Here is a 27,138-nt window from a genome sequence, read left to right as displayed (position 1 = left end):
AGTTGTGTGGCATTCAAGTGTCATGTCAGACCATTTGAAACCGTTTATATCAGCGTGGTGTACTTGCTAGACGACCTGCAAGGGTACCTGACCACAGGTGTAATCATCTTGCATGGGCCAGGGAGCATCTACGGTGGACGAGGGACCAGTGGACCTCAATGCTGTTCACTGATGAAAGTCTATTCACACTGAGCAGAAATGTTGTCCGCAAACAATGTTGGAGATGTCAAGGACAGGGCTAACTGTTGTCACCAGACGAGCCTGTGGTGGTCGGGATGTTACAGTGTGGGCAGGTGTGTCTAGTCAATACAGAACTGCCCTACACTTTGTGAATGGTCCAGTGGCAAGCCCATACTACTTGAATAACATCATTAATCCAGTCATTGTGCCTTTGCATGATCAACACAGGCCTAATTTTATCTTCATTGAGGTTGCATCATTAGGAAACAGCTGCTGTGCAGATGCTTGTAACTTTGTACCCCAAAACCTCAATGACCTGAGGGCCACACTTCAAGAAGAGTGAGATGCCATGCCTCAGCAGACAATGTCATCTTCATTGTCAAGCTGTAATTGAGGCCACATGACAAGTTTTTGAGACATTGACATTTTTGTGGGGTATACCCACCACTGTTGTTGGCTTTTCTTTCAATAAATTGTTTGAGATGAGGAAATCACTGTTGCATGCTTCTACTTAAATGCCCTGCTTTAATGATATAATATCACTGTAGAGTGAACTTTTTTACGTTTTCCATAAATTTCTCCCGAAAGCCAAATATCCCGAACTTTTTGTGAGTAGTGTATGTGTGCATTCCCAGTGAATAAGCCGAATGTAGTCCCAAAACTAGATGTGAACAGGTCAAATGCTATAAGGTTATATTCCGCAAGTGAAGAAAACAGAAGCAGATGGGTATTAGACGAGTAGTCCTGTTTTTCAGTCTGCTGTCCTGTTTTCTAATAGCAGAGTCTGATGTGTAATTAGGTTTCAGTTGATTCATCTGGATACCACCCTAGCTTATGTTACATTAGCAGCATCTGGTTTCAGCATGTACAGAGGTTACCAGAGTGTGATTGACAGCTGCACTCACCTAATAAAGCTTCTAGTATAGATGTAGCATCAGGTCCTGAACAGACATATGCTTCCTTTGAATCCAATGTCAGAGCGAGCCTCGGGAGACAACCCATACTTCCTACTGAGCAAATATATTGACACCTACAAATAATTTACCTGCACAGGCTTTTCCTTCTCCTGCCCATTCACCTCTACTCCTGTAGACTAGTATCACATAAGAATGCTTGCCATGCTTCACATACATCGCCTCCCTGTGGCCCTGAAACCAGGTGGTGCAGCCACTAAGTGCCATGTGTGCTGTTCTTGAAAGTAAGTTTAAGGAGAAAATGAAGTCACTCACTCTTGCATGACTTTGGCAGATTTCCATTAAGTTCTACGATTTTTCCTCTTTATTCCTTTTTTTAACTTAAAAAAGGTCTCTGAGACTAAACATTTAAATTTTTCTGCCTCATTTGTCAAATTCACATATGCTATTTAGGCCTCTGATATATATCCATGATCACATACCTTTTCAATCCACTGGACTTATTTTAACTTCACTTCTCAGAAACTGGACAATAGTTGTATTTAGGGTCGTGAAGTGTCTACACAGTGGTTTATTTTTTTGCTTTAATGATGTACATATTTCTGATTGCGTATATGTGACATGTAATTCATAGCATGCATGCCTTGACGCTAAAGAGACTGGGAGTTCTTTTTTTTCTTTATGTCATCTGGCTTGGCATTGAATAGTTGTGATTAAAGTGTATGACTGTGCTTGTTTAAAGGACTTCTTTCTAATGTCATGTATTGCATACCTTACAACGGTTACAGATGTATCACTCTTGGTTATATGGGTATAGGATTCTTGGTGTGAATTGTGCGCCCACCAAGGAAATCCAGTCCTGTCTATATTCTTGTATCTGAAAACTACTTTCATGTAAGGTGGTCTCACATGGACAACCTCTTGCAGAATAAAAGCTGTCTCAAAGATTAGTTTCTTGCCATGGGTTTGGCTACAGAAACCCTTGTTGATCAGCCATTTCCAACCACATTTCCTGTGCAGTGGGCATCCACGTAAACATGGTCTCAGTAAGTCCACCAGAACAAGAGCCTCATTATCCAGATAATCTCTTCTGTGACATCTATACTTTCCTCTATGACATCTATATGTCTTAATAGGGAGTATGGAAATGGTTCCCTTGTTGGAACAGCCCCTTTAAAGAGGTTATACACATTTGTGTACTTGAAATTCCACACCCACAGCCAAAGTAATCATTTCTGAGTCTCTTAAAGGACTTGTCTGACTATCTACTCAAAGCCTCTAAATGTGTTTAAGAAAAAAAAAAAAGACCCCCCATGGTTTCCAGCAATGCTGCCCCAGTCCTCAGTTCCGGTTTATGTTTACATGGTTGGACGGTGACATAGCTATATACCCCATGTGAGTGCTGCAGCCAATTTCTGGCCTTAGTGGTCTCATGGTGTATACCTATGAGGCCTATGGCTGCATCAGCTATGTGGGGTATACGGCACATCATCACTTTGGTCATCCTGGCATGGAGAACTAGAGCACTCTGGGAATTGAGGGTGATAAACTGGGGAATAAGCATCTCTCTAGCACATTTGAGAGCTTCAGGGAGATTTTTAACTAAGAAGGACAACCCCCTTTAAATTCAGTGTCTCCACAAGTATATTCATACTTTCAAAGTGACTATTTTATGGATGTATTATGCAGGTTGTATAAAGGTAAGATTCAATTGTCAGGGTAGAAGGAAGAAAACATAGTTCCCATAGTTCCGTTTAGTCATATAAGTGTTACATGTTCTTCTCCAGCACCTCGCTGTACCCTCTCTGTAGCCTCTTGTCTTATTTACCAGTATTTTCCTGTTTTTTAGTTCACCAATCAAGGTTTCCATCAACAGGAGTGATCACGGCTCCTCGGTACATAACCCAGAGTACATGTACTTTGGCAGGCTTGTTCAACACATGTTGAACGTAATAATGTTTGCAGGGGAGCTGCTTGGGTGTGTTGATGATTGCCAAAGCAGCCTCACTAGGAGCTATAACTTGATACGTGGCTGCGTTCACAATATGAGTGTGTGTGTGTGTGTATATATATATATATATATATATATATATATTGTAAGACAGTGACAGGTTTCACACAGGGTAGAGGCAAGGAAGGGGTGGATAGTGCGGTCCACACTCCTATTCCACCACAGGTGAGACCAGCTGAAAGTAATCAGGCTGGCATAAAGCACCTCCCAGGGTGTCAGCAAGGGGGAAGTGTGTTGCCTGTGGACAGAGGCCTGGAGGCTCTGGATGATCCAAGCCAGGAGGGCTGAGAGACCACAGGTGAGTCAGGAATATTATGTTTAGTTAGAGCCTGGACGGGCGAGTGTTTATTATCTTTTTCATTTTGCTTGTGCTGGTGTATCACAATAAATGAACTGTTTGGACCTGAAACCTGGTGTCCTGAAGCCATACCTGTGAGGATGATCCCCTGAACGAAAGCTACCCCTCACATGGGTCAATAAACCACGATTTTCTACTGGATGTGCTGTCCGTTTTCTTCTATTATTTTGGGGTAAGGAGTCACACCCTTGGACATAGCACCAGCTGTATATTTTTGTGAATTGATGCTGTCATTTTTTCTTTTTGTGTGTGTATGTATATATATATATATATATATATATATATATATTATATAAAGCTGAGTGTGTGTATGTCCACTAAAGGAATCCACACCGTCGCATTTACAATCACAAAATTTGGCACACAGGTACATCAGGTGTCCGGGAAGGTTTTAGACCGGGTTTCAGCCCTCTAGGATGTACCGTTCCTGAGATATTCCAAAAAAATGCTAATATATCACATCACATGTCCTACATTAGCCAATAGAAGCCTTCAGGTCTTTCTCTTCATATCCCAACTGCCATACACACGGTCACATGTCCCTTATCAGCCAATAGAAGCTCACAGGTCCTTAGTCTCCACATACACACAGTTTTACCCCAGGTTTCCATAACAACCCAGCCATTTTTCTTTATTGCTGTAGGTCAGCTTTAATGGGGAGGGGCGCTGTGGATGACACTGTTAAGGGAGTGGAGTGCTGTGGAGGTCACAGTTAAAAGGGCAGGTAGGGTGGCCATTCAGGCTACCCTCAAAAGAGGGACTTAAAAACCCCGCCCCCAGCTCTCGCTAAGCCATGCCCTGACCTGGTTAGGCCACGCCCCTTCCCACTCTGCAGCCGACGGGTATTGAAAAAATGAAGCTCCAGGGGTGGGAGGGAGATTGACTTTCTCCCTGAAAACTATTTACAAATAGTCCCATGGACTGATAATTGCATTAGCTTGACATATGTCTATTTCACTAATAGTAAGACTTAACTTTTAATAATTATTATATAAAAAATCTATTGGCCAAATAAACTGAGTTAAAAATATCAGTTGTGTCGCTTCCTTTTGCTCTATTGTATTTACTATTAACTACTGATAGAAGTAACACCCCTGTTTTAAAAAACTCTCAAACACTGCCCCCCGACATGTTTCGCCAGCAAATCTGGCATCTTAAGGGGAATGGGCAGTGAGTCAATACAATAGAGCAGTTAGTGACAGATCTACAAGTGACAGGAGCTGGAGCCAGCGCACCAGTTCCTCTAAGTCCATACATACTACGATAGCACTGTGCTATTAACAGTGCTTATATATCCATTAAAAAAAATTAAAGGAAGCTACACAACTGATATTTTTAACTCAGTTTATTTAGACAATTGATTTTTTATATAATAATTATTAAAAGTTAAGTCTTACTATTAGTGAAATAGACATATGTCAAGCTAAGGCAATTATCAGTCCATGGGACTATTTGTAAATATTTAATTAAGTGCCTTACATATGTCTAGGGTCTATTGGCTTGTAGATGTGCTGCTGTCTGAGAGTAAGCTGTTCAAAAGGACATCCCTGTGTCCCTCCAGGCCCTGCGCTGGACGGAGGACAGGGAGTATGAAAGCCGGACTGTCCTGCCTAAAACCGGACCTCTGGCTACCCTCGGGGCAGGCTGCTGTGGAGGTCACAGTTAAGGGGACGGTCCGCTATGGAGGTCAGTGTTAAGGGGCCACTGTTAAACTCACTGTTAAAGGGGAAGGCTGCTGGAAATATCAAAGTTAAGGGAGTGAGCTGCTGTGGAGGTCCCATTTTAAGGAGACAGGGCAGTGTTAAGGGGTGGGGGGCTGTGGATGTCACTGTTATAGTGTATACTGTCTATCTTTTAACGACACACACACAAACATTAAATGAAATAGATTAAATATACCCGTGCTAAGTCAGGTCCATTAGCTAATCTCTATATATATATATATATATATATATATATATAAAACGCATACTACAGATACAAGCTAGGTCATCGATATCTGATCTGTGGGTATCCGGTTCCTGGCACCTACACCAGTCATCTGTATGAAGGGGCCACAACTCTTCCTCAGTCGATTACTCATATGGCCTTTGTGCAACTCGGTTCCATTAGTGAATAGGACTGAGCTGCAATACCAAGTGCAGCTGCTATAGGTTATCAACATTGAATTCCTGGAGAACTCTTTTAATGTGCACTAGCCCTTTAATTAAATGTTGAACACACAATCATCCAGTTTCATAGGACCACAGCTAAGATCAGTGGTCTGCTGTGATTTTGATGTGATCTGTTTTGCTAAACATTTTAGTCTACTTTTACACTCGCGTTTTGGCTTTCCGTTTGTGAGATCTGTTCAGGGCTCTCACAAGCGCTCCAAAACGGATCAGACTGCATTCTCATGCATTCTGAATGGAAAAGGATCAGCTCAGAATGCATCAGTTTGCCTCAGTTCAGTCTCCATTCCACTTTGGAGGTGGACACCAGAACTCTGCTTGCAGCGTTTTGGTGTCTGATGAAACTGAGCCAAACGGATCCGTCCTGGCACACAATGTAAGTCAATGGGGACTGACACAATCTGGCACAATAGAAAACAGCTATGTTACAGATAATACCAACGGATCCATTCTGAACGGATGCAGATGGTTGTATTATCTGAATGGATCCGTCCATGACGGATCCGCACAAAACGTGAGTGTGAAAGTAGGCTTAGTTGATTACATGCTCTTTTGACCTACAAAGTCCAGGTCTTCTGACTTTGGCACAACTACCATTTGTACATGGCTGATTGTCAAGTCACAAAATGAGTCATCCCCCATTGCAGAGATTATGTTTCTTGTGAATCATTAACGATATAAACTGATGAACAAATAAAAACAAAAGAATAAGAACAATAAGTACCCTCAATGCGTGTGCAGGTCATGCTATGATTTCCCTGCAGTGTGCGGGGCTCCTAGCTCTAAGTCCCCTAGAAAATGTGAACTCCCATCATAGGCAATGTTTACAGATTGTGAAGTCAGTCTGGATTTATGCTCAGATTAAGAATAGGATTCATTGCAGTTCAGCCAGCAAAACATATGAATGGATGTTCTTATTCTTAAAATAATTCTGTACTGTGGTGTGGATATTATAATGGAGCTTATAGGATTTAGCCTACATGAACGTATTTTGTTTCCGTGCCCGTTCCGTCATTTTTGCGGATAGGATGCGGACCCATTCATTTCAATGTGCTGTCCGCATCGGTATGTCCGTTCTGTAGCCCCGCAAAACAAATAGAACATGTCCTATTCTTGTCCATTTTGCGGACAAGGATAGGCATTGTTACAATGGATCCGCAAAAAAATGGATGGCATATGGGTGTCATCCGTTTCGTTTTTTTTGCGGATCGCAATTTGCGGACCGCAAAACACATATGGTTGTGTGCATGTAGCCTTAAAGGGGTTTTCTGAGATTTTTTTTTAACTGATGACCTATCTCCTGTATTTCAGTATCTGATCGGTGGGGGGCCAACACCCAGGACACCAGCCGACCAGCTGTTTGAGAAGGCAGTGGCGCCGTGGCCTTCTCGCAGCTTTGCCAAGGCCATCAATTGAAGTGAATGGGGCTGAGCTCGTTGAGCTGAGAGAAGGCTGCTGCGCTCCTGCAAGCGCCTTTTCCCCTTTCAGTCAGACAGATGATCGACAGGGATCCCGGGTGTTGGACACCCACTGATCAGATACTGATGAAATATCCAGAGGATTAGTCATCAGTTAAAATAAATCTTGGAAAACCCCTTTAATTGAGAGAATCAAATTCAAATCCGCAACAGAAGTGCAAAGATTGGCCTTAAAATCCATGGCAGACTTGTTTCTACAAAGCCCGATCATGTGAACGGGGCCTTAGAGCAACATTAATGAATATATTAGGACATTTGCAGCAATTTAGATAGACAAGTGGCCAATTAGAAGAACAATCAATTCCTCTTCCTACCTCCGAGGCGTGTCGTTCCTGGGTAGGTCGGCTCCTAATTCTTCACCCGTATTTAGGGTCTCCTTTCTTACATAGTAATTGTCACCACATCGGCATTGTGACCGCTCATGTGTCTTTAGGTGAGGATCTGTAATTATAGATAACCCTGATTTCAGGGCTATTATTTACACTCCAGATTCAGCTTTGATGTGAACATATAGCAGAAAACCGTCAAACTCATTTCACTAGAATGACTCCTACCTTCACTGTGAACCCAGCGTGTATCTGCTTACCTTTACAATATGCATGAGAATTCCCAGTTACTCTGCACACTACCTAGAAGACTAGCAAACAAGCCGTTATTGTGTGACATTCTGGACATACAGTACGTATGGTTACATGTTAGGCTACATTCACACCTGCGCTTTCCCTTTACGCTATTGAGATCCGCCGTAGGGTCTCAATAGCGGGGGAAAATGCTTCAGTTTTGTCCCCATTTATTGTCAATGGGGACAAAACTGATCTGAAGGGAACGGAGTGCTCCAAAATGCATTCCATTCCGTCTCATTGCGTTCTCATGATGCACACAATAGCGCTGCAAGCAGCGTTTTTAAGTGCGTCCTGGGATACGGAGCAAGATGGATCTGTCATGACTCACAATGTAAGTCAATGGTGACAGATCTGTTTTCTCTGACACAAAAGAAAACAAATCTGTCCTCCATTGAGTAAAAATGGTTTTAGAGACGGATCTGTCTTGACTATTTTAGAGATAATACAAACGGATCCGTTCATAGTGGATGCAGACGGTTGCATTATGACTGAAGCGTTTTTGCTGATTCATGACGAAACCAGCAAAAACGCAGATGTGAAAGTAACCTAATACTTGGCTTCTTTCTTCTGAGGCTGAGTCTGATATTGCTGCTCAGTATTGTGATTGTGCATTTGGCTTCACTACAATACCAGACACAACCCGTGGACGAGAGTGGTGCTATTTGTGTAGGAAAGCAGCCATGTTTTTCTAATCTCATACAACCGCTCTTTTAAGAACTGTAAGAACTGTATCAAGCATAGTCTGCCTACATTATACCTGGGTGCAAGGTCTTCAGGGGGTTGTGCAGACCATATATGTTGATGTCCTATCATCAGGATAGGTCATCAATATCTAATCAATCAGTCCAACTTCCGGCCCCTAGTCGATCAGCTGTTTGAAGAGGAGGCTACTTCCTCTTCGTTACATTGCCCATCGTCTTTGTTTCGGCTACATTACATTACATCATCGGCGTTTCCTCTTAAAAACGGCTGATCGGCGGGGGTGCTAAGTGTCAATCCCCCACTGTTCTGATATCGATGATATATCCTGAGGATAGGTCATCAATATATGGCCTGCACAACCCCTTTACCTATAGAGTCATCTGGATGTCAGGCTGTGACTCAAAGGCCTGATGCATGTGGCGGTCCACAAATTACGGACACTTTTTATGTACAATCCTCATTTTTATTACCCTCTTTACAAGAAATGACTATTGTCCACAATACAGACAAGAATAGGACATGTGCTGTCATTTGCGGAATGGACATACGGATGCAGACATAATATGGATAACATCAGTGTACTGTCCGTTTTTTTGCAGACCCATAGAAATGAATCGTACTGTGTGCTTTCTGTGAAAATGCAGATCAGACGTGGATGAGAAATATGGTTGTGTGCATGAGACCTATTGAATGAAGAATGTAGTATTCTGCACTCTTGGCATGTATTCCTCTCCTCTGGGGTCATATATGTTCTGGTAATAGGGCTCTAGTGGTTAAACACGTCAGGGGACAGTTATAGATAAAGGGAATGGGTTACCTTAGCTCCCGGCCATCTTGTTGCCATCTTCCAGTCTTCCAGCAGTTGGCTTGCTGTGCACATTTCTTTACTACTGTATGTTGGGACTGGCTCACAGAAATGCTGACCAATTTCATTTTGAGGTTGTAAGTCCTTGATTTGTAAAATATGCTGATGACAGTGATGGGGTAGATGCCCCCCCCCCCCCCTCCGCTGTCGACTTGATATTGATAGATAGGTCGTCAATAGGTAAGTCTTGGAAAACAAATCATGGTGACAACAAAAACTGCCATTGTAGTTCACCCAGCTTTCTCAGATTCCTGAATGCCAAGGCTGAGACATCATTCCTTTATGTATTTCCACTTAATTAAGCAGGGTCACCAATGAGTAAAGACTATCCAGAGATAAAATGGTGGCTATGACCTTGCTTAGCTCTGCTGAAATGGCCATTTAACCATTTATTGTATACCATATGATAATCCACGGAGTAGAAGAGTGTATTACAATGATATGGACCACCAGAAATAACACAGGACAGATTAATGAAACGGGTTTAACAAAATCTGTACTTGTTGCCCATAGCAACCAATTACTCTGCAGCTTTCATTTTTCAGTAGAAGAATATTGATTGGTTGTTATTGTTAACAGGCAGTTTTTATTTAAATCTCTGAAATGAAGGCTACACCTGTCTACCATGCTATATACTGGAATGGGGATCACAGCTATTAAATGGCTGAATACTATGTCCAACAGATTATTGCATAGCTTTCATTTTCATTAATTCGTTCATTCATTCATTTTAACTTTCATTTTGATATTGGCCATCAGACCAGTTTTATTTTTAGACAGTATTGGCAATTCACCCCCAATATATGAATCCAATGTATCACACTGTACGTGTCAGTGATGTGAATGGTGATTTGGGCCCATATAATGTTCCTATACCGGAATACAAAATATAAGCCAGAAGGTTGGGCTGATGGACCCAGGAGCCTCCATCTTCATGTAAAGAGCCTTTTCTAGAATGTAAGACCATAGTCCTGATTGTTGCGTGACATAAGCTTTCATCATAAGCTACCGAGTAGCCTAAGGGGAAATGCTCTGGCCCCCACGAAATAACAGTAATGTTGGTCTAATACCCATACGATAATGCGCTAAGCCTTGATGTAATTTTCTCTTTTATTGGGTGTAATTGTTGTACACCATTAATAGGCTCAGCTGGAGGGAACAGGCTGTATTTGCATTTCGGGAGATATGTCTAAATATATACTTACAGCAGCCAGATTTCCTGCTTGTTTTGGTAAGCCACTTGTCTCCAAGAGATAGATTTCAGTCCGCTTCCAGAAACAAGTTCCAAATTGGCCAAGGAGAAGATTAAAAGCAGATTAGGAGTATACAAGTGCCAAAATCTATTTGAGCTTTTAAGTGCTCTGTGATTTATCATTTTAATTTTATCTTCTAGTATCGGCATATACTGCCGCTAACTTCGTCTCCTTCCTCCAGGACTGACTTGTTAACATTTATATTATTTCATATTCAATTTTACTACTCAGTTTAGAGAATGTATTTCCCTTCAGTCATCCTTTCCGTCTCTCTCTCTCTCTCTCTCTCTCTCTCTCATATATGTATTTGCCACATTATGGGTGAATAAAAGTTTTTTTGATTTCACTACAACTCAGGAGTGCAGTCCTACTTTTTGGCTTTTTATATATATATTTATTTTTTTACTGTACAATCCACATATCTTGCAATTTGATTTTAACCACTATCACTTCTTAGAGGTCCATCTTGCTTCCCCCTTTTTATTATTTTAATTACTATTATTTTATGTTCATGTTTAGTTTCATATTAAAGCGATTAGAAGACTATGTTAATAAAACATAGTAACCTTTATATTGGAAGTCACTTTCTATTGTTTTTTTCATGTGTAAGCAACCATCTGTTAAATCTACAGCAGAGAAGCAAACTCTCAAGGTGAAATCTAGTTCAGGGACTTTAGAACAAATTGCCTACACAAGTAATAAAAGAAACGAAACTGCATCAATCATAATACACCAACCTAGAAACCGTTAGCAGTTAAAATTTTATAATTTTTAAAGATAGATATACTTGATTTTGGCATCTGATAATCAAGAACTTATTTATATCCCAAACTCTACTCAGTTATCTGGAATTTTCCAAGACAAGGATGACAAATGAGCAGAGCAAACCAAGTAGGGCAGAACTTCTCATCTTTTTCTTCTGGGTCCCCACCAGCCAGGACATCTCAGCATTCAATTTTCTGGAAATATTTTGGAACCTGCATGATCAGATGTTTTATTTTCATTTCTACATAAAATAGCATCCATTGGTTTCAGTGGTCCTCCAAAGCTTTGATTTAACAGTAGGCAATACTTTAAACAGTCTGAATAACCCCACATCTTATCTCTATCATCCAATGCCTTTATTCTAAAATCTTTTTGGTTATTCTCGCTTTCCCACTGCATCTGTAATTTTCACATCCATTTAGACTCACGGGAAAAACTTTCGTAATATCTCCTACATATATAAGGCTCTGTTCAACCAACGGAAGCTGAAAGAGTGTCCTTTTGGTCTATGCAGGCTGTATACGTTATGTACCTTATTTTTTGCTGTATAGAAAACATAGTTAACCACCCTCTTCTGTGCAGTTACCATGTGGTGTACGTTTTGATTTTATAGAAATCTGTGGGTGATTTGTGTCTGTATCTTTGTACAGTGGCGTACATTAGGTATATGTCAGGCAACACCGTCTACTTATGTGTATGACGCATTCACGTACACCTGTACATACAGGGTAATTCAAAAAGGATGGTGCAAAACTAAAGGTCTGTAGTTAAAGTAAGCAAATTCTGCCTTTGAAAAAAATAAGCTGTGCTGATTGGTTGCTATGGACAAAGTTAGTTTAGACAGTTTTCATGAATAGTTTAAACCTGTACACAATGGGTCAGGTTTAAGATGGTGACATTGCAGTAAGAAAAAAAAGCCTTATTTGCTTTTTGCCTGTTGCATTATGAAAGAATGATATCTGTTGTGACAGAACAGCAAAATTTGGTAAATGTGCTCCGCATAAAAACAGTATTTCTCTTTGGGTGAAGAAATTCGAAACCACTGGCTGTTTATGTCATGAGAAAAGTCCAGGCCGTCCAAAGTCTTTGAAAGTGACAGTGAACAGGATTTAAGCCATGTACAAGTATAGTCCTAGAAAGTAAAAAAGGTTGACTTGTATGGAACTGCAAGTGCCACAAACCACGGTATGGCATATCTTACAAAAACATCTGCATTGTAAGCCTGTACAGACTACAAATTCTTGAAGAAACCAGACGACAAACTGAAATACTGTGACTTTTGTATTGACTTGCAGGACCAATTGGAAGAGGACAAATTTTCTTACAGTCTGGTGTTCATCAATGATGTTACCTTTCCCCTTAGTGGTCAGTCACTTTAATGTTACAACCTGGGGCTCAGAAAACCCACATGCCCTTATCGAGCACGAGGGACTCGTCCAAAGTAAACCTGTTCTGTGTAATGAGCAGACGCAAAGTCTACGTTCCCTTCTTTTTTTGCTGAGGATCTTGTCAGTGGCTGCTCCTACATGAAAATGTTAAGAGAATGGCTTATACCACAAATAGAGGAAGATCTGCCAAACGTAGTCTATCAGCAGGACAGTGCCCTCTGATACCTGAATGAAAATCTACTGGAATGTTTAAAAGACTGTGGCAGAACATAGAATTCACCAATATTGCGCTGGCCTCCATGAACAGATCTAACACCCTGTGACTTCTTTCTGTGGGGCTACATCACCCGAATTCCTTAGCCACAGGATCTGAATGACCTGAGAGGATGTATCACTGAAAAAGTGAAGTCCTTATTGGAGGATATGCTGGCACGCATCTGGACAGAACTGGATTACCACCTAGACATCTGCCATGTCACCAGTGAAGCTCCCATGGAACATTTGTTGTGTATAGATAAGACTTGGATAGCTGGTGTGTCTTGTCATATTACGGTAATAATTTCTTGCTATGCTCTCTCAGTTATCAATACGGAGGCTATAAGTTTGCATTATTCTTTTTAAATCCCCCTGTATATGTATTTCTATACGTTTGTTGTATAGCACCACATTCTACAGAACCACAGAAAATAATGTTTATCCTATTTGTGCCAATTTGAAGGAATGGTACTAAATCAGTATAAAGTGTAGGCTTCACTAAATGTGCTCTTATTATTTGATGATAAAAGATAAATTAAGAGCAAAACCTAACAGTTCTTATTCTTTGTTCTTGCAGATGTAAACCAGCCTCTTCAAAGACAACTGGCAAAAATCCTTCATCAGTAAATCCTCCTTTACCAACATCAGAAAACTCTCCAGATCCCGATGACCTTTTCAGTGACATTTAGCTAAAACTCTAATCCACTTCTGTTTAAACAAACAGATCTGGAAAAATTATTGTGTGATAAATGTGCATAAGGTAATTCCTAAAAATTGAGCACTTGTTCCACAGAGCGGCTGAGTGTTAGTAGATGAATCAGGATCTTCCAGGTATTTTGCAGCCATTTGACATATTTTTCTAGCCTCCATGTCAATGTCTTTTTTTCTGGAATATGAGCTGTATATTCAGAGAAAAAGTGAAATAAATAGGTTTATAAAGATTGTTGACTGGTTTTCTTAGCTCAGAAATTCTAGAAGTTCAAAGTAATAACATTAAAAACGATTTAGTTGGTTCTGGTGCAAATGGTTCTTTTTTGGCTAGCGAGATTCGGTGAATGCAGAAGTTTGAACTTTCATTGTTTCTTGAATGATCCTGGTTTTGGCAATAAGGACTAAGGATGAGCAAAGTTTTGAAAAATTTAATTCGCCAACTTCAGCAAAGCTAGCCAAGAAATACGACTTGTTATGAATTAATTTGTCACAAATCGCTATAAATCAGGTATACCCAAGCCACTCTGCCTTAGGCACGTATTTTCTTTCCGTGTCCGTTCCGTTTTTTTTTTGTGGACCGTATGCGGAAACATTCACTTCAAGGGTACCCCAAAAAAAAAAATGAAGTTACTCAGTGTGCATTCTGTTTCCGTATGTCCATATTTCTGTTCCGCAAAAAAATAATACATGTCCTATTATTGTCCGCATTACGGACAAGGATCGTACTGTTCTATTAAGGGCCAGCTGTTCTGTTCCGCAAAATACGGAATGCACACGGATGTCATCCGTATTTTTTGAGGATCCGTTTTTTGCGGACTGCAAAATACATACTGTCGTGTGCATGAGCTAATATGGTACAGCCAGACAGAGCGGCCATGCTGCGTTGAGGAACCACGCGGCCAATTAGCCCGCGCTGTATAGTCCTTCTTCATTGTTAATGGCTGCACAGCACCTTTAAACAGGGGGTGTTGCCGGTATGGGGTTTGGCTGGTTAGGTGGGGGCACAATATGCATGTTATTGCTGTTTGGCCTGCGAGGTCCTGCAGGTTATGCCAGAGCAGAATATTAATCAGCTCTGACATACCCTCTTCTCCAACCCCTGCACTCTCCTGCCCTACAGATGGGATTTCTTCTTCTGCCATCTGCTTTTCCGCCTTTTCCACATAATCTAATATCAGTGAGAATACAGTATGTCATCAGGAACATCCAGCTCCTCCTATCTCTGCATCTTACTGACTTTTCTAGGACATGGAGACTTTGAAGGATGATTTGAAAGAAGTAAAGCCAGCAAAAGATGAGGATGACCATCATTAAAGGGGTTCTCTGGGAATTAAGAAAATGAAAATACTTAAATATTATTTTATTATAAATATATACCCAAATAAATTTCATTAGCTATAATGAACAATCATTAGGATAAATAAAATGGCTGCCGTCCTATTAGTACACACAAAACCTGTCCTAATCACACAGCAGGACAAAAACTAATCTGTTACCACAAATAATTTTTCCTAAACTTCAGACCAAATTCCACTTCAAATGCTTTGCTTTGCTCAACACGAATAAGGACAGAATTGAATGTTATATTCTGTAGTTAGTGCAGTTTGTTACGAGGGCAGCTAAGAAGGTCAATATCCATTGTAATGCATTGACATACAGTACAGACCAAAAGTTTGGACACACCTTCTCATTCAAAGAGTTTTCTTTATTTTCATGACTATGAAAATTGTAGATTTACACTGAAGGCATTAAAACTATGAATTAACACATGTGGAATTATATATATAACAAAAAAGTGTGAAACAACTGAAAATATGTCATATTCTAGGTTCTTCAAAGTAGCCACCTTTTGCTTTGATTACTGCTTTGCACACTCTTGGCATTCTCATGATGAGCTTCAAGAGGTAGTCACCTGAAATGGTCTTCCAACAGTCTTGAAGGAGTTCCCAGAGATGCTTAGCACTTGTTGGCCCTTTTGCATTCACTCTGCAGTCCAGCTCACCCCAAACCATCTCGATTGGGTTCAGGTCCGGTGACTGTGGAGGCCAGGTCATCTGGAGCCGCACCCCATCACTCTCCTTCATGGTCAAATAGCCCTTACACAGCCTGGAGGTGTGTTTTGGGTCATTGTCCTGTTGAAAAATAAATGATGGTCCAACTAAACGCAAACCGGGTGGAATAGCATGTCGCTGCAAGATGCTGTGGTAGCCATGCTGGTTCAGTATGCCTTCAATTTTGAATAAATCCCCAACAGTGTCACCAGCAAAGCACCCCCACACCATCACACCTCCTCCTCCATGCTTCACGGTGGGAACCAAGCATGTAGAGTCCATCCGTTCACCTTTTCTGCGTCGCACAAAGACACGGTGGTTGGAACCAAAGATCTCAAATTTGGACTCATCAGACCAAAGCACAGATTTCTACTGGTCTAATGTCCATTCCTTGTGTTCTTTAGCCCAAACAAGTCTATTCTGCTTGTTGCCTGTCCTTAGCAGTGGTTTCCTAGCAGATATTCTACCATGAAGGCCTGATTCACACAGTCTCGTCTTAACAGTTGTTCTAGAGATGTGTCTGCTGCTAGAACTCTGTGTGGCATTAACCTGCGATTTCTGAGGCTGGTGACTCGGATGAACTTATCCTCCGCAGCAGAGGTGACTCTTGGTCTTTCTTTCCTGGGGTGGTCCGCATGTGAGCCAGTTTCTTTGTAGCGCTTGATGGTTTTTGTGACTGCACTTGGGGACACTGTCAAAGTTTTCCCAATTTTTCGGACTGACTGACTTTCATTTCTTAAAGTAATGATGGCCACTCGTTTTTCTTTACTTAGCTGCTTTTTTCTTGCCATAATACAAATTCTAACAGTCTATTCAGTAGGACTATCAGCTGTGTATCCACCTGACTTCTCCACAATGCAACTGATGGTCCCAACCCCATTTATAAGGCAAGAAATCCCACTTATTAAACCTGACAGGGCACACCTGTGAAGTGAAAACCATTTCAGGTGACTACCTCTTGAAGCTCATCAAGAGAATGCCAAGAGTGTACAAAGCAGTAATCAAAGCAAAAGGTGGCTACTTTGAAGAACCTAGAATATGACTTATTTTCAGTTGTTTCACACTTTTTTTGTTATGTATAGAATTCCACATGTGTAATTCATAATTTTGATGCCTTCAGTGTGAATCTACAATTTTCATAGTCATGAAAATAAAGAAAACTCTTTGAATGAGAAGGTGTGTCCAAACTTTTGGTCTGTACTGTATATTCAGCATGTTAGCTTTCCGGATTGTTGGACAGGAAATTAAAGTTATGGCAGTAACTCTGAAATTTTTTGTGAACAAAAGTGATTATAACATATATATATATATATATATATATATACCGATGACAATTCCTATTTTTTGTGTAGCATCAGTGTTACAGTATGGAGGGGTTAGGGTACTTTCACACTTGCGTTTTTCTTTTCCGGCATAGAGTTCCGTCACAGGGGATCTATACCGGAAAAGAACTGATCAGGCATATCCCCATGCACTCTGAATGGAGAGTAATCCGTTCAGGATGCATCAGGATGTCTTCAGTTCAGTCGTTTTGACTGATCAGGCAAAAGAGAAAACCGCAGCATGCTACGGTTTCATCTCCGGCAAAAAAAAACGGAAGACTTGCCTGAATGCCGGATCCAGCATTTTTTTCCATATGAATGTATTAGTGCCGGATCCGGCATTCAGAATACCGGAATGCCAGATCCGTCCTTCTGGTCTGCGCATGCGCAGACTGAAAAAAAGGTGAAAAAAATAAATGCCCGATCCGTTTTGCCGGATGACACCGGAAAGACGGATCCGGCATTTTAATGCATTTTTTTCGACTGATCAGGCATTTTTAAGACTGATAAGGATCCTGATCAGTCTCACTAATGGCATCAGTTGGCATACGTTTTGCCTGATCCGGCAGGCAGTTCCGGCGACGGAACTGCTTGCCGGATCTCTCTGCCGCAATTGCCGCAAGTACCCTTAAATGACCCTTTCCATAAAAGATAAACACCTGGTTGCCGTGTGCCATACATATTGATTATACGAGTTTACATCAATAATCCAAAAATATTCAATTTAGCTCATATTTGTCAAATCAGTGATCCTTATGTAGACAACACTGTTTTAGGGTCCTTGCTGTTCATCACTACAGAGCAGGGTGCTCCATGGCTGAATAAGATGTCATAGATGCTGCTCAGGTGGGGGTTTTGGCTGTCATTGAAGAGACACAGTTGTGTATGATGATTTTTTCAGGGTATTTTTGAGGTTATGTTCCATACGAAAAAATATGTAAATTGCCCTTGCCCTAGATTAGTGTTTGTAAGTACTTGAGTGCCTGTGTTGAGGAGAATAAATTGCGAGCTTCTTGGTGGTATCAGTGAATAAACAGAACACATTTGCTGGTTTCACAGTCCATATAATGCAAGGGTGCACAACAAGCGACCACCAATCATCTGATCAGATACATGCTTGTCTAATGGCTGTTCACATCCTAGAGAAGTTTGCGGATGAAGGCATGGGTAAGTACTGATGGTGCATTGTATGGCCATATCTCTGGAATCCCCATTTCATTGAAGGAGTCCCCAAACTTTTCAGACTTGCAAGCTGCTCTTACATTTGAAAGTGCTGAGTCACGCTGTGTATTAAAAGGGATAGTCTGTTGAACATATGATCAAGTCGCATGGCTTCCTAGTATTAACTGCCAATAATACGGGTTTGTAGTTTTAGTACTACTATAATATCAATAGTGTGTGGCTAGGGCAAAATAAAATTTTGAGCTGCCCCAAGTGGGGAGACTCAAGTATTGGGCTTGAAAGCTACATGGTTGAGGAAGACTATGATGGAGAGATCCGCATGCATGCATATTCTCTTCCTTTCTGGAGTTAATGGCGTAGAAGAAGGGGTGCATCTTTCTTCTGATAGTGAGATTCCTGGAAGTTGAATGACCAGTTGTCAGTGGTGTACCACATACGGATTCCAAAGCACTATAAACACTATTAGCTGTTGGTATATGTTTTGTAAGTAAAATGGTTTTGGTTCAGTCTAACAATGTGTCTCTCAGACCAGAAAATGTTGTGCATCTCTCATATATCGGGATAAGCTAACTAAACCCAGGACAGACTGCAATACACATCACAATCACTGGGTGGTCAGTGCTCCACATTGAGCTCATTCCTTCACAGGTAGCTTCTCATTCCCCCATGCTGCTTTCTCTGCTATTCAGAGCACAGATAAGCTTGCCATACACATGAGATATTTATCTGCAGACAACTGGCAAACCCAGCTATATTTGGTAAGATCTGTTGAGAATCTGATGTGTGCGATGGTTATACGCTAAGATTAAAGGAACACTGACCCCAGAATCCAAACAAATAAAAAAGAATGAATTATTAATTATATGAAGCCTCAAATCATCTCCTTATTTTTCTTGCTCTTCTTTTGTCTTATAATACAATAAGAGCACAAAAAATAAAATACCCTTTTTTTTCCAGACTGCTGAATTCCAAATTTGCCTCGTCATGTAGTGATAAATACCCATAAACAGCGCCTAGCAAAAGTATTCACCCCCCTTGACTTTTTTCGTATTTTGGTACATTACAGCCTTAAATTCAGTGTTTTGTTAATCTGAAAAAAAAACTTTTGTGCGCAAGAGGCCTAAAAAGAACTCAAATCCCCTGCATAGGCATTGTTTTAAAAGATACAAGTCTGGCTGCCTGCAGCCACCACTAGAGTGGGCTCACTGTGTACTGTTTATACGTTGAACCTATTAACCACTTACCGCTAAGCTAACGCCGAAAGGCGTCATCTCCGCGGCGCTCCCAGGCTACGCTAACGCCGATTGGCGTCATCTCGCGTGAGCCGAGATTTCCTGTGAACGCGCGCACACAGGCGCGCGCGCTCACAGGAACGGAAGGTAAGCGAGTGGATCTCCAGCCTGCCAGCGGCGATCGCTCGCTGGCAGGCTGGAGATCCGAATTTTTTAACCCCTAACAGGTATATTAGACGCTGTTTTCATAACAGCGTCTAATATACCTCCTACCTGGTCCTCTGGTGGTCCCTTTTGTTAGGATCGACCACCAGAGGACTCAGGTAGGTCAGTACAGTCGCACCAAACACCACACTACACTACACTACACCCCCCCCGTCACTTATTAACCCCTTATAAACCCCTGATCACCCATGATCACCCCATATAAACTCCCTGATCACCCCCCTGTCATTGATCACCGCCCTGTCATTGATCACCCCCCTGTCAGGCTCCGTTCAGACGTCCGTATGATTTTTACGGATCCACGGATACATGGATCAGATCCGCAAAAAGCATACGGACGTCTGAATGGAGCCTTACAGGGGGGTGATCACCCATATACACTCCCTGATCACCCCCCTGTCATTGATAACCCCCCTGTAAGGCTCCATTCAGACGTCCGCATGCGTTCTGTGGATCCGATCCATGTATCCATGGATCCGTAAAAAATCATGCGGATGTCTGAATGGAGCCTTACAGGGGGGGTGATCAGTGACAGGGGGGTGATCACCCTGATCACCCCTGTCATTGATAACCCCCCTGTAAGGCTCCATTCAGACGTCCGCATGCGTTTTGTGGATCCGATCCATGTATCCATGGATCCGTAAAAAATCATGCGGATGTCTGAATGGAGCCTTACAGGGGGGGTGATCAGTGACAGGGGGGTGATCACCCTGATTACCCTGATCACCCCCTGTCATTGATAACCCCCCTGTAAGGCTCCATTCAGACGTCCGCATGCGTTTTGTGGATCCGATCCATGTATCCATGGATCCGTAAAAAAGCATACGGACGTCTGAATGGAGCCTTACAGGGGGGTGATCAATGACAGGCGGGTGATCACCCATATACACTCCCTGATCACCCCCTGTCATTGATCACCCCCCTGTCATTGATCACTCCCCTGTAAGGCTCCATTCAGACGTCCGCATGATTTTTACGGATACATGGATACATGGATCGGATCCGCAAAATACATGCGGACGTCTGAATGGAGCCTTACAGGGGGTGATCAATGACAGGCGGGTGATCACCCATATACACTCCCTGATCACCCCCCTGTCATTGATAACCCCCCTGTAAGGCTCCATTCAGACGTCAGCATGCGTTTTGTGGATCCGATCCATGTATCCATGGATCCGTAAAAAATCATGCGGATGTCTGAATGGAGCCTTACAGGGGGGTGATCAGTGACAGGGGGGTGATTACCCTGATCACCCCCTGTCATTGATAACCCCCCTGTAAGGCTCCATTCAGACGTCCGCATGCGTTTTGTGGATCCGATCCATGTATCCATGGATCCGTAAAAAATCATGCGGATGTCTGAATGGAGCCTTACAGGGGGGGTGATCAGTGACGGGGGGTGATTACCCTGATCACCCCCTGTCATTGATAACCCCCCTGTAAGGCTCCATTCAGACGTCCGCATGCGTTTTGTGGATCCGATCCATGGATCCGTAAAAAATCATGCGGATGTCTGAATGGAGCCTTACAGGGGGGGTGATCAGTGACAGGGGGGTGATCACCCTGATTACCCTGATCACCCCCTGTCATTGATAACCCCCCTGTAAGGCTCCATTCAGACGTCCGCATGCGTTTTGTGGATCCGATCCATGTATCCATGGATCCGTAAAAAAGCATACGGACGTCTGAATGGAGCCTTACAGGGGGGTGATCAATGACAGGCGGGTGATCACCCATATACACTCCCTGATCACCCCCTGTCATTGATCACCCCCCTGTCATTGATCACTCCCCTGTAAGGCTCCATTCAGACGTCCGCATGATTTTTACGGATACATGGATACATGGATCGGATCCGCAAAATACATGCGGACGTCTGAATGGAGCCTTACAGGGGGTGATCAATGACAGGCGGGTGATCACCCATATACACTCCCTGATCACCCCCCTGTCATTGATAACCCCCCTGTAAGGCTCCATTCAGACGTCAGCATGCGTTTTGTGGATCCGATCCATGTATCCATGGATCCGTAAAAAATCATGCGGATGTCTGAATGGAGCCTTACAGGGGGGTGATCAGTGACAGGGGGGTGATTACCCTGATCACCCCCTGTCATTGATAACCCCCCTGTAAGGCTCCATTCAGACGTCCGCATGCGTTTTGTGGATCCGATCCATGTATCCATGGATCCGTAAAAAATCATGCGGATGTCTGAATGGAGCCTTACAGGGGGGGTGATCAGTGACGGGGGGTGATTACCCTGATCACCCCCTGTCATTGATAACCCCCCTGTAAGGCTCCATTCAGACGTCCGCATGCGTTTTGTGGATCCGATCCATGGATCCGTAAAAAATCATGCGGATGTCTGAATGGAGCCTTACAGGGGGGGTGATCAGTGACAGGGGGGTGATCACCCTGATTACCCTGATCACCCCCTGTCATTGATAACCCCCCTGTAAGGCTCCATTCAGACGTCCGCATGCGTTTTGTGGATCCGATACATGTATCCATGGATCCGTAAAAAATCATGCGGATGTCTGAATGGAGCCTTACAGGGGGGGTGATCAGTGACAGGGGGGTGATTACCCTGATCACCCCCTGTCATTGATAACCCCCCTGTAAGGCTCCATTCAGACGTCCGCATGCGTTTTGTGGATCCGATACATGTATCCATGGATCCGTAAAAAATCATGCGGATGTCTGAATGGAGCCTTACAGGGGGGGTGATCAGTGACAGGGGGGTGATCACCCTGATTACCCTGATCACCCCCTGTCATTGATAACCCCCCTGTAAGGCTCCATTCAGACGTCCGCATGCGTTCTGTGGATCCGATACATGTATCCATGGATCCGTAAAAAATCATGCGGATGTCTGAATGGAGCCTTACAGGGGGGGTGATCAGTGACAGGGGGGTGATCACCCTGATTACCCTGATCACCCCCTGTCATTGATAACCCCCCTGTAAGGCTCCATTCAGACGTCCGCATGCGTTCTGTGGATCCGATACATGTATCCATGGATCCGTAAAAAATCATGCGGATGTCTGAATGGAGCCTTACAGGGGGGGTGATCAATGACAGGGGGGTGATCACCCTGATTACCCTGATCACCCCCTGTCATTGATAACCCCCCTGTAAGGCTCCATTCAGACGTCCGCATGCGTTCTGTGGATCCGATACATGTATCCATGGATCCGTAAAAAATCATGCGGATGTCTGAATGGAGCCTTACAGGGGGGGTGATCAATGACAGGGGGGTGATCAGGGAGTCTATATGGGTGATCACCCCCCTGTCATTGATCACCCCCCTGTCATTGATCACCCCCCTGTCATTGATCACCCCCCCCTGGTAAGGCTCCATTCAGACATTTTTTTTGGCACAAGTTAGCGGAAATTTTTTGTTTGTTTTTGTTTTTGTTTTTTCTTACTAAGTCTCATATTCCACTAACTTGTGTCAAAAAATAAAATCTCACATGAACTCGCCATACCCCTCACGGAATCCAAATGCGTAAACATTTTTAGACATTTATATTCCAGACTTCTTCTCACGCTTTAGGGCCCCTAAAAAGCCAGGGCAGTATAAATACCCCACATGTGACCCCATTTCGGAAAGAAGACACCCCAAGGTATTCCGTGAGGGGCATATTGAGTCCATGAAAGATTGAAATCTTTGTCCTAAGTTAGCGGAAAGTGAGACTTTGTGAGAAAAAAACAAAAAAAAAATCAATATCCGCTAACTTATGCAAAAAAAAAAAAAATTCTAGGAACTTGCCAGGCCCCTCATTGAATACCTTGGGGTGTCTTCTTTCCAAAGTGGGGTCACATGTGGGGTATTTATACTGCCCAGGCTTTTTAGGGGCCCGAAAGTGTGAGAAGAAGTCTGGGATCCAAATGTCTAAAAATGCCCTCCTAAAAGGAATTTGGGCCCCTTTGCGCATCTAGGCTGCAAAAAAGTGTCACACATGTGGTATCGCCGTACTCAGGAGAAGTTGGGGAATGTGTTTTGGGGTGTCATTTTACATATACCCATGCTGGGTGAGAAAAATATCTTGGTCAAATGCCAACTTTGTATAAAAAAATGGGAAAAGTTGTCTTTTGCCAAGATATTTCTCTCACCCAGCATGGGTATATGTAAAATGACACCCCAAAACACATTCCCCAACTTCTCCTGAGTACGGCGATACCAGATGTGTCACACTTTTTTGCAGCCAAGGTGGGCAAAGGGGCACATATTCCAAAGTGCACCTTTCGGATTTCACCGGCCATTTTTTACACATTTTGATTGCAAGGTACTTCTCACACATTTGGGCCCCTAAATTGCCAGGGCAGTATAACTACGCCACAAGTGACCCCATTTTGGAAAGAAGACACCCCAAGGTATTCCGTGAGGGGCACGGCGAGTTCCTAGAATGTTTTATTTTTTGTCACAAGTTAGCGGAAAATGATGATTTTTCTTTTTTTTTTCTTTTTTCCTTACAAAGTCTCATATTCCACTAACTTGCGACAAAAAATAAAAAATTTAGGAACTCGCCATGCCCCTCACGGAATACCTTGGGGTGTCTTCTTTCCAAAATGGGGTCACTTGTGGCGTAGTTATACTGCCCTGGCAATTTAGGGGCCCAAATGTGTGAGAAGAACTTTGCAATCAAAATGTGTAAAAAATGCCCTGCAAAATCCGAAAGGTGCACTTTGGAATATGTGCCCCTTTGCCCACCTTGGCAGCAAAAAAGTGTGACACATCTGGTATCGCCGTACTCAGGAGAAGTTGGGGAATGTGTTTTGGGGTGTCATTTTACATATACCCATGCTGGGTGAGAAAAATATCTTGGTCAAATGCCAACTTTGTATAAAAAAATGGGAAAAGTTGTCTTTTGCCAAGATATTTCTCTCACCCAGCATGGGTATATGTAAAATGACACCCCAAAACACATTCCCCAACTTCTCCTGAGTACGGCGATACCAGATGTGTGACACTTTTTTGATGCCAAGGTGGGCAAAGGGGCACATATTCCAAAGTGCACCTTTCGGATTTCACCGGTCATTTTTTTACAGATTTTGATTGCAAAGTACTTCTCACACATTTGGGCCCCTAAATTGCCAGGGCAGTATAACTACGCCACAAGTGACCCCATTTTGGAAAGAAGACACCCCAAGGTATTCCGTGAGGGGCATGGCGAGTTCCTAGAATTTTTTATTTTTTGTCGCAAGTTAGTGGAATATGAGACTTTGTAAGGAAAAAAGAGAAAAAAAAAAAAATCATCATTTTCCGCTAACTTGTGACAAAAAATAAAAAATTCTAGGAACTCGCCATGCCCCTCACGGAATACCTTGGGGTGTCTTCTTTCCAAAATGGGGTCACTTGTGGCGTAGTTATACTGCCCTGGCAATTTAGGGGCCCAAATGTGTGAGAAGTACCTTGCAATCAAAATGTGTAAAAAATGGCCTGCAAAATCTGAAAGGTGCACTTTGGAATATGTGCCCCTTTGCCCACCTTGGCAGCAAAAAAGTGTGACACATCTGGTATCGCCGTACTCAGGAGAAGTTGGGGAATGTGTTTTGGGGTGTCATTTTACATATACCCATGCTGGGTGAGAGAAATATCTTGGCAAAAGACAACTTTTCCCATTTTTTTATACAAAGTTGGCATTTGACCAAGATATTTTTCTCACCCAGCATGGGTATATGTAAAATGACACCCCAAAACACATTCCCCAACTTCTCCTGAGTACGGCGATACCAGATGTGTCACACTTTTTTGCTGCCAAGGTGGGCAAAGGGGCACATATTCCAAAGTGCACCTTTTGGATTTCACCGGTCATTTTTTACACATTTTGATTGCAAAGTTCTTCTCACACATTTGGGCCCCTAAATTGCCAGGGCAGTATAACTACGCCACAAGTGACCCCATTTTGGAAAGAAGACACCCCAAGGTATTCCGTGAGGGGCATGGCAAGTTTTTAGAATTTTTTATTTTTTGTCGCAAGTTAGTGGAATATGAGACTTTGTAAGAAAAAATAAAAAAAATAAAATCATCATCATTTTCCGCTAACTTGTGACAAAAAATAAAAAGTTCTATGAACTCACTATGCCCATCAGCGAATACCTTAGGGTGTCTACTTTCCGAAATGGGGTCATTTGTGGGGGTTTTCTACTGTTTGGGCATTGTAGAACCTCAGGAATCATGACAGGTGCTCAGAAAGTCAGAGCTGTTTCAAAAAGCGGAAATTCACATTTTTGTACCATAGTTTGTAAATGCTATAACTTTTACCCAAACCATTTTTTTTTTGCCCAAACATTTTTTTTTTATCAAAGACATGTAGAACAATAAATTTGGCGAAAAATGTATATATGGATGTCGTTTTTTTTTGCAAAATTTTACAGCTGAAAGTGAAAAATGTCATTTTTTTGCAAAAAAATCGTTAAATTTCGATTAATAACAAAAAAAGTAAAAATGTCAGCGGCAATGAAATACCACCAAATGAAAGCTCCATTAGTGAGAAGAAAAGGAGGTAAAATTCATTTGGGTGGTAAGTTGCATGACCGAGCAATAAACCGCTAAAGTTGTGGAGTGCCGATTTGTAAAAAAGGGCCTGGTCACTAGGGGGGTATAAACCTGTGGTCCTTAAGTGGTTAATAAAGCAGATTGCAGTACGCTCCCTCTAGTAGGGAACCTTAAATGGGCATGTTGTTAAAAAGAGAAGATTGAGGACTTATTGACACAAGCGGTAATCTCTTAGTTGTGAAGTCCATTTTAAAAACGGACAGCCCACAAACACATATAAGTCAATGGGGCTATTCACCTATCCAAGTGCCATCCATTTTTCAAGGATCCATCTTTTTATAGATGGAAAATCAGACACGCTTATGTGAGTAAGGCCTTACTTTAAAGGGAAGATGTTTGAGTAATCATGGTGCAAAGAAATGATTCATAGTAGTATTACAGTGCTCATGGAGCTTTTTATCTAGGTTTTCTCGTACAAGTAATCTGCTTAGACATTTCTGACCCGTTGCTGATCATGGCATCTTTAATTCAACAAAAAGGCAATTACAATGGACTTTTACAACGGACAACTATAGCAGAGCACGCATTTGACCAAGGCCTCATGCACATGATCATAGTTTTGGTCCTTATCTAGTCCTCATTTCTCGCCCATTTTCCTTGGGGGACACAGACCTTGGGTATAGCTCAGCTCCCTAGGAGGCGTGACACTAAGTAAAACTGTTAAGCCCCTCCTCCATCAGCTATACCCTCAGCCTGGAGATAGAGGCTACCAGTTTTAGCTTAGTGTCCAAGGAGGCAAGACACTCCCTGCTACTGCAGGGCTGTTTTCTCCTTGTTATTTTTACTTTTTCTTCTAATTTTGTTATTTTATTTTTTCCTAGGGATACCAGAGACGCATTTGACCTCTCTGCTCTCCCGGGGTTGAGCTGCGCCAGTGCCAACTTATCTG

The 27,138-nt window shown here is 42.4% G+C and overlaps 1 protein-coding gene across 2 annotated transcripts in view; it reads left to right on the top strand.

The window, feature by feature from the left end:
* The window catches only part of XRCC4 (X-ray repair cross complementing 4), a 351,886-nt gene extending 337,982 nt beyond the window's left edge, over positions 1-13,904 (top strand). For both annotated transcript variants that reach the window (XM_044276015.1, XM_044276016.1), the window contains exon 8: positions 13,541-13,904. In XM_044276015.1, the coding sequence (XP_044131950.1) occupies positions 13,541-13,652 (112 nt within the window). In that variant the 3' untranslated portion in view covers positions 13,653-13,904. The remainder of the gene's footprint in view (positions 1-13,540) is intronic.
* The last annotated feature ends 13,234 nt before the right edge of the window (positions 13,905-27,138 follow it).

Source organism: Bufo gargarizans, chromosome 1 (assembly GCF_014858855.1).
Source record: "Bufo gargarizans isolate SCDJY-AF-19 chromosome 1, ASM1485885v1, whole genome shotgun sequence".
NCBI lineage: Eukaryota > Metazoa > Chordata > Amphibia > Anura > Bufonidae > Bufo > Bufo gargarizans.
Note: the sequence above shows the minus strand (reverse complement) of the source record. Positions and strands in the feature narration are given on the sequence as shown.